The sequence below is a fragment of the Lupinus angustifolius genome, chromosome LG08 (assembly GCF_001865875.1).
Source record: "Lupinus angustifolius cultivar Tanjil chromosome LG08, LupAngTanjil_v1.0, whole genome shotgun sequence".
Lineage (NCBI taxonomy): Eukaryota > Viridiplantae > Streptophyta > Magnoliopsida > Fabales > Fabaceae > Lupinus > Lupinus angustifolius.
The window spans coordinates 21,846,986-21,859,473 of record NC_032016.1 but is presented as its reverse complement, the minus strand read 5'-3'; the positions used below and the strand labels follow the sequence as shown (position 1 = coordinate 21,859,473).

The following is a 12,488-nucleotide window of genomic DNA, read 5'->3' as shown; positions in this document are numbered from 1 at the left end:
GTTTTTAGCCATGCGAATGCACGAGCCACATGTATTTAATTACTATCATTATATTATTTAATTAAAAGATAACAATGGTATATATATTCATAAAAAATATATGTATTTTAATTAGTAATACAACAAATCAATTATTAGACTATTTTTATTATTTTGATTAAATTTATGAGAAAAATACATGCCATATCCTAACTTAGTGTGTTTTTAATTTATGAGTTATTTTCAAATAATGATTATTAGCTAAAACATAATCAAATAAATAACATTTAATTATACAATATTTGAATGCTAAAAATATATTCAAATATTTATACACAATGAACATTAATCTAAAATAAAACATAAACATTTAAGAGATATGCTAAAAAATCCTTATGACTTTATATGATACTTATAAACGTAATCACAAAAAATATGATGCAAAAATAACTCCTTATATTTATAATTTTATATAGAGAATATAGAGGTGAGATATTATCCAATACAATTTGAATTTTATTTATTGAGTTATTTAAGAATCAAATATTTTCTATAATCACATTTTCAACAAGTAAATGCTTATACAAACACATTTATAATTGTTAATATTCTACATATACACTCAAAAATTAATGTCCCTATATGAATGAGAAATATAATGTTTCAATATATGATTTATTGATATTATTGTATATTATATTTGCATTATGCATAAACAAATAAGCGATTCGTGCAAGTGTACGGGTACACTGCTAGTGTTACATGCATACTAACTCTTTTCCTTAATAAATAGCCACCACTTAACAAAAATGCATTAAATTGCAATAAGAATCAAGATCTTATTTTAATTGTTAATAATAAATGGAGAAATTTGATTCAATCACTACAATTAGATCATTTTTACCATAGAAATACTGATAGACCAAACCCTATACATTATTATACAACTCTATGTATATTTTCTCACCCTATTGATAGAAATTAATTTATTTTATAGATGTCCTAATAAGTATTACTTAATAATTTTATTTTTCTTTTTTTAGAAATTTAGTGAGACTTTACATTGTTGCTAACTACTACCATAATTTGTAAATGTAAAACATGATTTATTTCTTGCCTTCTTCATTAGTATTTCTACATCAATATTAGTATATAAATATGTATTTTTAATAATGTAAAGGTTGAACTATTGTTATTATATGATTATCACAGCCAGTTTAATAGATTAATAACTTATTTAGGTTACATAACGATCTACTCATCATTATTCATCTTTTCCGTATCATCACATTTGAATAAGCTTCGACCACTTCATTAACTTTATAAAGTTGAACCATTAAAAAATTACGAGATACCATAATTTTTCTTCATTCCATTTCAGAGTTATCATCGCGTCTTGTTGATCCAAGTAGTAATGAAATTGATTTTTCTTGACTAGAGATGTACATTTCTTGAGTAGATATCGAGTAATAACGAAAAAATAGACTATTGATATTTGTTGCCACATATATCCTTGTAAGACAAAAAAATCTGAATATCAAAATATTGGGGAAAAAACGAATCCCATTCCTCTATGATATTGTCAATAAAAGAAAGTAATAAATTCCCAAAAAAATATTTGTACTTGGAAACATCAGTCAAAATGCATATTAATTTTTTCAAAGGAAATGCATATTAATGTAGTGAGACTAACTTTTTGGATTTTAGCCAAAGTAACGAAATTTCCGTCATGATGCATATCAGCCATTTTCATTCCTCACTGCGAAATAGAAGTATCCAAAATTGGTATAGCCCGAAAAAATTATCTACAATTTACAATTCATTCAATAAAATTAAATTTATCCATTAAACTTAATGAGTTTAAATAGATATAATTTATTGGATAATTTTAAATGTAGATGAATTCAAATTCATTCAGTATATCTAATAGATATTCAATCCATCCAAAAAACATTTACAACTCTTATACTTTTTAATTTCTATGAGTATCTCAACTCTCACATTTCTTATATGTGTTTCTCATTCTCACTTTAATATTTATTAAAAAAAAATATAATATTGACATATATTCTTAGTAGCATTTGGTCAAATGATATGGATATCATCAGGTGTTAATAATATAAAATATTGTTCTTAAACATATAACATACATAAATCTGTTAAAACTTTTACACATATAACCTTAAATGATGTATACTTGTAGAATGTTGTAGAAAAGTGGTTTTTAAAAATTCAAAAAATCAATCATTTATAAAGTGCTTGTTAAAAAAAAAACATTTTTAAAAATGAATTTTGGATAATGTTTTCTTAATGATTTTAGAAAATACTTTATTGAAATAATGGTTTTTAGAATATCATTTTTCTTAGAAAATATTTTAAGTTTAATTAAAACAATCAAATCAAATGAATGTTTTTCCATCAAATCTATTAATACAGATTCATTCATACGTTTAAATTCATTCAATAAATTTTGATATGAATGAATTGATTAATTTAAAATAATGAGTTTATATGAACTAGAATCTAATTCATCGAATGTAGCCAATCACTCTATATACGATCTCAACAACCCAATTTATTAGCAGAGTTACATATAGGCAAAGGTGATAACTCCAATACCCTATTTTGCATGCTTATCCCACAAGTCCTTGTCCCACCAAATATAGAAGAAGGATTAAAGATGTAGATAATATAACAAGGATTATCTGCTGCATAATTTTTTTGTTTCTTTGTCCCATTTTTTTTTTCATTCTTTTGTTCTGGACCAATCAAACTTCACAAAATATTCTTAGAATATTAATTTCTGTTTTTATCATTTTTTTAAATGAATGGAGTTTTGTAATTAACTTAGTACAACAAGTAGAACATAAATAGCGACATGTGATCCCATCCAAATTTTTCTATATTCATTTGTGTTTTCAATAGTAGCCAAGTTAATCAAAATGTTTTATTTAATTAAAAAAATTATAAAAATATAAACTAATATTTTATATTATTTAATATAAAATATTATTAGATAAGAACATAATCTAGAAATAAGGATCCCTATCCAATTGTTAAATGCTTCACAATAGTTACTCTAAATCGTATTTATATTATTGGTTTAGAGTAGAGAGAAAAAATATATATACTACATTCTTTACAACATTGCCCATTGAGTACATGCTTATTCATTCTATTTCTCCTAGTCTCTTTCTATTATCCATTGTAAGTATATATATTTTCCTTTGCTTTTTATAGTAATAGTATCATTTTATTATAATTAAAAGAATAAATATATTATTGAAAATTTTATTTTTCTTTATTTTTTAATATACTTACCTCTCCATTAATGGAGAAAATTGTAACTCCTTTCTATCATAATATTTTCCCCACTCTATATTTTTAGTATATAACTCTTCCTTACTCTATAATACTATAACCCATTCTGGCATTCTCTACACTTTCTTTTTCTCTTAGAATCTCTCACAAAAAACAAAGGGCGCCAACTTACCAATACCAAAAAAATGAGTAGTGTGTGCAAGCAACACAAGTTTCACCCCTCCCACCAACTCCTCTCTCTAAAAAAATCCCTCAGAGACATTGACATTCCACCAAGGAAGCTTCTCACTCGCCGTGCCCCCGCCATATACGACGGCGCCACCGACATGTTTTCCGATGAGATCCTTTTTCAAAAGTACCTCCCACACAATAACATGAATATGGTTGATGACTCTGATGTTGACTATTCTGACCCTTACTCCTCTGACCACTTTCGCATGTACGAGTTCAAATTACTACTGATGTTGATGACATGAATATGGTTGATGACTCTGATGTTGACCATTTGCTCACTCTGGTGAGAAGGCTCGCCGCCGTGACCCTAGACGATACCATTACTCTGGTATCGTTTGTCCGATACATCGCCGCGACGATGAGTTATGTAGCCGCGGCGATGCATGTGAGTTCTCTCACGGGGTTTTTGAGTGCTGGTTGCACCCTGATAGGTATAGAACCGAAGTTTGCAAAGATGGTAAGAATTGTAAGCGAAAAGTGTGCTTCTTTGCACACAGTCCTCGCCAACTTAGGGTTCTACCGGCAAATTCACACAGTGGAACATTTTCATGCAGCACTAACAAAAAGAGCAAGTTCTTGAACCCGGGTTCAAGCATTAAACATTCTTCCTTGTTTTTGCATTGTAATTCTTCTTCTGCTTCTATTTGTTCACCAACTTCTACTACTTTGTTTGGCATGTCTCATTTTTCATCTCCACCAATGTCACCTTCTTCTTGTTCTTCTGCCTCTCCTGCAAATGGGTTATCTCCCATGTCTAGGTTTTTAGGATCTGAGAAAAAGCACGATCATGGTGTTGGTGTTATGAGTTACAAAGACATGCTAAATGAACTCATGTTTTCATTGGAGGATATGAATTTTAATGAAGCTAACTCTAACTATAATTCTCCTAATTCTTGTGATTCTTCTAAGAAGAATCTGAATCTGTTTGATGCTTCTTTCAACTGTGAGGATCAACAGCATTTTGTTCTTTCTCCTTCTTCTGCTACTTCTTTGGGTTTTGGAAGGTTCGATGATGATATCAATGCCCCAGATCTCGGGTGGGTGAATGATTTGCTCATGTAGATGATGATGCTGACAACATCTTGAAGATAATGATGAGAAAAATGGGGGTGATTATGAGAATTATGATTTACCAAAAGTGTAAATACTGAGTCTATTGTTATTATTAATGTTAAAATTAATTATTGTTTTGAGTTGATTACTTTCTGAAATTGTTAAAGTTTGTCAAACTTTTTATTTTTATGCCCGTTAATCAGAGTTTTGGATATGTTTTATGGATTTTTCATCCTATGTTATGATAGTGAGTTTGTCCTTCTACTATTAATGTATTTTTCATTGGATTTATTATCTTCTTGCTCTTGTTTTATACCGATGTCAAAGTACTAGTCTTTTATCAAATTAGTATATTATAAAGATATAAAATAAAAAATAATTCAAATTATTATGATAGAATTGAATGAATTTGATTAAATATATTATTTTAACGCAATTTTAAATTTTCTATAACATGGAAAGACAATTTTAAAGTTTTTAATTCTCATTATTTATTCTCATTTTTCATTGAAATAATTTTACTTTTCAAATTACTAGATAACTAAAAGGCTTATGAAATAAAAATTAAATTAATACATATAAATTTAGAAGATGTTACACGACTCTAATAAGATTTGAAATTGTCATGTAAAAATGTTAAGTTATGCATAATAATGACAATTTTAACCTAATAACACGAGCTTACATTTACTACCGACTTTATAACCTAATTGTCAGCCTTTATTATATGAAGTTGTCTATGAGATTAAACTCATATATTTCTTGGATGGGATCATAAGTCATGTAGCAAGCTAATCATAAGACTTCATTCGTTTAAAAAAATTATAAAAATAAAAATTAATATTTTAATATTATTTTATGATGTTTGATTGGTTCGTGATAGGGAGATAGAAAAAATATGGGACATATAATCATTGTCCATTTCACAAAAAAAAATTGTTAGTGTGATATATTTGGGTGGAGATCACTTATCCTAAATCGTGTCCCACACCAAGTTTCAAGTCCATTAGAACGTTTCATTTTATTATTTTTTGCTTTTAAAAAATTTATTTTATCTAAGTACTAATATAAGATTGACTTGGGAAAGAGAATGATATATCATTCAGGATAAGTGATCTCCATCCAATACATTTCAACCAGTGTAATTTGATGAGTTGAACTGAACTTTGTTACTAAAGTACTAATCAAATCTATAAAAAATATTAACGTGTTATATATGAATTTCTTGGTTTAAGAATTAAATTATTTTAACACTATTCCTCACAATTGGTTTTAGAAAAAATGCAAAACAATTAGGCCAAACAGATTAATAAAATATCAATGGAAATTTTATGATCAATTTGGCATTTTATTTTAATAAAAAAATTGCATGTAGTAACCATAATATAATAGACTACATTTAAGCATTTAAATGGGTAGTTTTTCTCATACTTCAGGTAGTTTGATTAAATCTGCTCCTTCTAATAAAATTTCAAATTGTTTAATAACACCTAATATGAATTAAATTAATTCTCATTTTTTATTGAAATGATTTATGTTTTCAAATTGTTACAAAACTAAACGGCATGAATGGAAATATGTAGTAAATTAAATTAATACATACACTAAGCAATGTTGTAGACATTATACAATTCTAATAAGAATTAAAATAATAATGTAAAAAATTTAAATTAAGCATAATGATTCCACAAATTTAGCAATTTAATAATAAGTAATAATGTAGTGTAATAATGGACATATATCATGCCACCACCAGAAATCTTAAGAAATACAGAACACATAAATAAACGATGAGGCAAAGTAATTAACAATTAACATTAATATACAACTTTGATATCTTCATAAATACAGCCGGTTCTAAAATAAAATTTTTCTATTATGCATATCAATATACTATCACAGTGATAGGTTGAAAATTACCAATAGTTATGCATATTATAATGATTATTAGGATATGTTTAATGACATATTTAGAGAGTTATGAATAAGATTAGACACGATAGAGTCTATAAAACTTCATTAGCTCCAACTAGTTTTTTAGAGATATGCTTTTAGGATTTAAAGGTTTCAATATCCATATACCATCACATATAGGTTGAAAGTCACCAATAATTATGCGTATTATAATAATTATTAGGATATGTTTAATGCAATGAATAATATTTACTTTAAAATGATTAAAAAATAGCAATAATGAAATTATAGAAAAATAATTTTGAACACGATTGTTGATTAGAAAAGGCCTTTGAAGATTTTAAAATGGGGCTATTAGGGAAAAGTTCATAAAACCCCCTTAAATTTTATGTGTTTTATAAATAGATACTTTAAACTATTTTTTTCATAAACTTTAACTATTTATAAAATTAGTCCCTATATACATAAACTTTTAAATTACTAACAATAAATTAAATAACACATCTGATGGTGCATAACGAGCACCAATCTAAAAATTACAATTATATTAGATGGATTTGTAGAACCTTCAAAACCTTTAATCTCAAAGGTTTTGATTCGACGGTAAGAAGTTTCAGTTGGAGATGCAGCTTGCAAGGGAGCCTCCCGATTTTATTTCCCTAGCACTAGTACGCACCACTCCATGTGTTGGGTTGTAACAAATCGCAACTGTAACAAAAAAGTGAATAAAAGCGATGGCAAAATGTGTATTTCTTGTGCATTTTAGGAGATATTTATTATTATTATTATTAGAGTTTAATATCTATATTTTATTATTATATTTCATTTTTTTTTGAAGACTAAGCCATTAATAATGGATTGATATCATACGTCATTTTATCTTATTATTACTATCTTATTCACTGATTGGTTTGTTTGATTTGAGAATGAACGCAATAGGGGGATTCTGGAACTGGAATCCTTTACTGGGTAAATCGAAACCATCCGTACGGCGTCGTATTAACTCTAATTCGGGTTCAACCGGTGAAGGCGGTTATCATTTTCCGTTGAAGCAGGCTTTTACCGCCGCCTCCTTAGCCCTCACCGGCGACACAATCGCTCAGCTCAGAGACCGTTGGAGCAAAGCAAAGGCTGATAGTAAGAACCGCTCTGTTTCCGACGAAGACACTGACACTACTCAGGTATTCAAAGATTTAACTTCTTATTTTGGATTTGGAGATTGTTAAATACTTAAATCATGTTCATCTTGTTCATGCCTACAACGTAATGGGGACAGAAGAGGATGACATTTTCACGTTATTTGCAAAAGAATTGTGATGTTTGTGTGGACATTACATTACATTTATGTCCCTTGAACTCGAAGTTTCACTTAATTACTTGCTTCTTTGCAGTTTTAGCTTCAGTCGTCATTACATTGTGCCTTTGGCTAAGTAGTTTAATTAAATGAGAGTGTAAAAAACTACTAAAGTATCTATACTTTTATACTATATATAAAGTCAAAACTTAAAATAATTTACTTCATGGTGTAATTTTCATTTCCTATTTTGTCATTCACATTATTTAATTTTTACAAAAAAACTATATAATCCTAAGCAACTACCAGCGATACATTAATTAACCACATATCTCACATTAAATTAAACATTATCATAAACACAAAAAATATAATATAAAATACACTAAATACAACAAATACATTCTAATTCAAAAAATGAAATATATAAAAAATGAATATATAGTATCAGATAATATTTGCCACACTAGTAATTATAAAGTAAGTGTTTTTGAAATAAATTTAAAGAAGATTATTTTGATGCTTTCTAATTAGAGAAATGCACCAATAGTTAAACAATTTTTTACACCATCAATGTATCAACTTCCAGTCATGTGTTGTGTTAATAAAATTATTATTGATTCTTAAATTAAACTAATGCATATGAATAATTGATGACCGTCTTGTAAAAACTTTACATTGGAAGTACAAGTAAACTCTTTTTTGTAAGATTTTTAAAATAAGTTACAAGAAAACTGTAGGAGTCAGATGATATAATTTATTTTGTTATTTTCATAAGATATCACAAGCTATTAGAGTAAGTCCAATTAAATTCTTTATCCTTCTTCCAAATGCTCTTGAAGTTACATTGACGATTTGACGTCTCCAGAAGGAATCGAGTGTAAGTTTTGATTGAAGATTATGTCTAGTGTGATTAAGCTTAGAAGAGGTGAATATAATTTCCTAATCTTTTTAACATTGTCTTTAGAAATGGGGTTATGATATTTACTGCTTTACCTTACAGTTAGCATAACTCTGTGGCAATATGTGGTGCTTCCCGTGAGGTTTTGTTCCTGGACATAAACTCTGTATTTCTAGCCTGCAGTTGTTTCTGTTATATCTGTTGTAGATTGCATAGTTATTAAAACCAGACCGGATTGGCCAGAAGACTGAAGCGGACCTTGTGCGGTCGGGCTGGCCAATTGGATTGGTTATGCACTGGAACCATCTAGTACTGTCTAAACCGGTCTTAAACTGTGCGAACCATTGACCAGCTGAACCACATTGACCATGTTCAATTTCCTGTAAAAAACTCATTTTTGCACAAAATACTGCTAGCTGTCTGGGATGGATCATGATTCCGTACACATTTCAGACACACGCAAACCCTTGGCATCACTGTGTTTTTGTGCATTGATACTGAAAAATAATATATTTATTATATTCAATATTTTTTCTATCAGATTATCTTCACACATTTGGAATGTTTATCACCACTTTTTATTACATGTATATATGGTTTGACCAGTCCACAGTTTAATCAATGATCTACTGGTTGAATAAGTAACCTAGTTGAGATATGGTGGATGAGAGCCGCTATGTTTTCTTAGTGTAGTTTGCAATAATAATGGATAGAGATACTTTGGGTTGATATTGTATTTGATAGGATAAGGCCAAGGCCTAGCATTAAAAATGTATATAAGAGAGGGAAGAGGGGTGTTTGGGTTCAGGGATAGCAGAATTACTGCTATACCCTTATGACAGTTAGAGTTAGTTAGGAAAGTGTCTCTATAAATATTAAATAGCACACTGGGCGCGAAAATGTAGTTAGTTGGTTGTTTTAGAAACTGATTGTGGAATCAGTGGAGGAAAGGGTGGTGGGATCCTATTGTAAGTTTCTCTATTGTAATTCATCTTCTTTCTAATAAAATTCTCTTAGAACCCTAGCAGAATCCCATTGATTCTGGTAGGGGCATTTCCTTTGAATCTCTATTCTACTTTTCTATTCTAATTGATACCAGTGCTAACAGTATTAACCTAAAAAATCCTTTAGGATATCTTGTGGAACCAACTTTCAGACCACGATTGGCTCCGTGCTCTTCGAATGACTTCGTATGGCTTTCTCTTCTATGGCCCTGGATCTTATTCCTGGTATCAGTGTCTTGACCACTTTTTGCCCAAAGCAACAGTCCAGAATGTAATGCTAAAGGTGTGCATCAATTTAATTTATTATTTTTGTAGAAGCAGCAGTTGTTAAGGATATAACCTCTAATCTCAAATATGTTTGGCAGGTCTTACTAAATCAGATTGTGTTAGGTCCATGTGTCATTGCTGTTGTTTTTGCATGGAATAATTTATGGCTAAAGAAGCTCCCCGAGCTTCCGGGAAAATACAAAAGAGATGCCCTTCCAACTTTACTTTATGGTATAAATCTCATTGCCTAATTGTAATTTATCATGACTTTGACTTGCTCATACCTATTTCATTCGTGTTCATAGTTCAAGCATTTTTTGTCTAATTTGTCCCTGCAGGATTTAGATTCTGGATCCCTGTCAGTGTAATAAATTTCTGGTACGCATCTACATATCCTTCCATTTAATCTTCTATTTGTTTTATATTTATTATTCCCCCCCTTTTGCCGACTTGTACTTCTAATGCAAATAACTCTGGTTAAGAAACCAAGTTCAGTAAGTTGTGTTCTTTAGAAGTCCTAAATCCTAATGACAATTATTAATAACATAAAAATAAAAACTTTTCTTACCATGCTGCCATAAAAAGCTGTTTTTTATAATCAGGTGAAATTCATTTCCTTCCGTTTAGACAGCCCGGATTTTTTAAATCTGGGCAAATTTATTCTTAGATACATACAACTGAATTTTACCTGTCAAGCAGCAGTTTACATACCATTGCTGGGAAAAGGTGGAAGCTTGATGCTTCTTTTATAATTCCTTCAACGGGTTATTATCATCATGGCACACCACTAGTTCATTATTTAAGCATTGATATTAGTAATATGTGAAGTGGCTATGCTGTGTTTGGTCCTTTGTCTGGCAGTTGCATTCATAAACAATGTCTTACCTTTTATGAAGTTAAGCTGTTAAAGTGGGTAAGGGTGTCATCCAATTGTCCCACAACAGGAACTTTCACTTTTCAATTATGAACAATTTAACAGCAAAAATCTATAATTATAACTGTTCTCTTTCATTTGTAATGCTTATGTGGAAATGCTCCACATCCATTGTGCAAAAATATCCTTTGTTCTATTGAATATAAATAAAAGATAATACTAGACTTTGGAAATCCTTCAACTACCGGAACTTGTAATCATCTAGGTATAACTAGGATGGACTTCACTAATTTCGCATACTTGCTCAAGGATTCAATTGTTTGGACCATGAATCTTACTTTCCTTGGCTATATCAATGGCATCTGTACAGGGTGGTGCCTCTTCAAGCTCGGGTGGCTTTCATGTCAATGGGCTCGATATTTTGGAATTTCTACTTGTCATCATCTATGAGCAAGTAAAATATGCATGCAAAGTTTACCAGCAACTTCCATTGTTTTAATTTTTTACCACCAGGTATGTGTATGCTTTGTTTATATTTCTTATGATTTGGATGATTGGGTTATAACATCATGGGTCTTTTGTAGATTAATCAACAGTCTATTGGATTGGGGTTAAGGAAAATCAAGGAGAAATGTCAATGACTTGGTTGTTTTGTTAATATTTGTGTACCGAGCAAAACATTTTGCCCTCTGAATGATGTTAAGAACGAGTATCTTTTCCCTGTTTTATTGACAATTGTAAAAATGAACTCTTTTTCATATGAAATTTGAAGGCTTGCTTTCCCAAAAGGAATAATATCTGGGATAATTTGTTGATATTCTCATGGATAATTGTTGAATATGAATATGCGCACTGAGGCAGTTTGTAAGTATCAACCTTTTTTGATTGCTCCAGGATATTACAATGCTTTGCTTCAACCTTAATTCCAGTCCCATAAGGCCATAATATAGGCACTTTTTTTCTTGAAGCCATTTCCACATTAATTTTTTGACAACATTCTTCTACTCAAGAATGTAGGTGTAACCGTGTAATTGAAAGCGTGCATACATTATTTTCTCTTGTGTCGATGTACAAGAGCTCTTTGGAGATAAATGACTTGAATTTGTTTTTTGTTTTGTTTTTAATAGTGAATGGGGCTACCAACCCTAAAGAAACAAAACTAAGCAACCATGTTAATGATTTACACATAAAATCTTGATAAAGTAAGGTCACTAGATCTGTAATTTTAAGTAATACATGAAAAAGTCCTGAGCTTTGATATTCAGGTTGTGATAGCCCTCAATGTTTCCCAAAACTTTGGAGTTTTAATTTATATGGTAGAGAGAATTGAGAATGATTCTACTTAGAGTAATGTTATATCCTCCTACTAATCATTCAACTCAAAGATGGTGAATGTCACTTGCAAACTAATCACTAATAAATAAAGTATGATTTTATGACATGTCACTTTTTGGTAGGTAAGATGATTAAAATAATTTAATTCCAAATGCACTAGCAAACAATAATTAAAATTTCAAGGCTTAATTCCAAGCTTCAATTCCATGTTAAATTCATTGTAGCACATAAACATTAAGAGTTTTAACAAATTATTCCTAATAAAAATTAATTTTAATGTTAAAAATTAAAATACTTATCAATATACAATTT

General features: G+C 29.5%; 1 protein-coding gene and 1 pseudogene across 2 annotated transcripts; both read left to right on the top strand.

Annotated features, from left to right (window-relative positions):
* Positions 3,486-4,596, top strand: LOC109354014 (annotated as a pseudogene).
* On the top strand, positions 7,390-11,724 carry LOC109353640 (protein Mpv17-like). Of its 2 annotated transcripts, XR_002108475.1 has the most exons (6): positions 7,390-7,682; positions 9,828-9,983; positions 10,066-10,198; positions 10,306-10,345; positions 11,212-11,354; positions 11,426-11,724. XR_002108475.1 is itself a non-coding variant. In XM_019595976.1 (5 exons), exons 1-5 carry the CDS (start codon positions 7,428-7,430, stop codon positions 11,297-11,299), a joined length of 672 nt encoding a protein of 223 aa, XP_019451521.1. In that variant the 5' UTR covers positions 7,390-7,427; the 3' UTR covers positions 11,300-11,724. The 2 variants fall into 2 exon arrangements, 1 of the variants encoding a protein (XP_019451521.1); XM_019595976.1 differs by having other exon boundaries at positions 11,212-11,724.

Bases quoted from the DNA above. Each gene is read 5' to 3' on its own strand.
- LOC109353640 (XM_019595976.1), top strand. From the start codon at position 7,428: ATGAACGCAATAGGGGGATTCTGGAACTGGAATCCTTTACTGGGTAAA. The intron at 7,683-9,827 runs GTATTCAAAGAT...AAAATCCTTTAG, and splicing joins AAGACACTGACACTACTCAG to GATATCTTGTGGAACCAACT. The intron at 9,984-10,065 runs GTGTGCATCAAT...TATGTTTGGCAG, and splicing joins TCCAGAATGTAATGCTAAAG to GTCTTACTAAATCAGATTGT.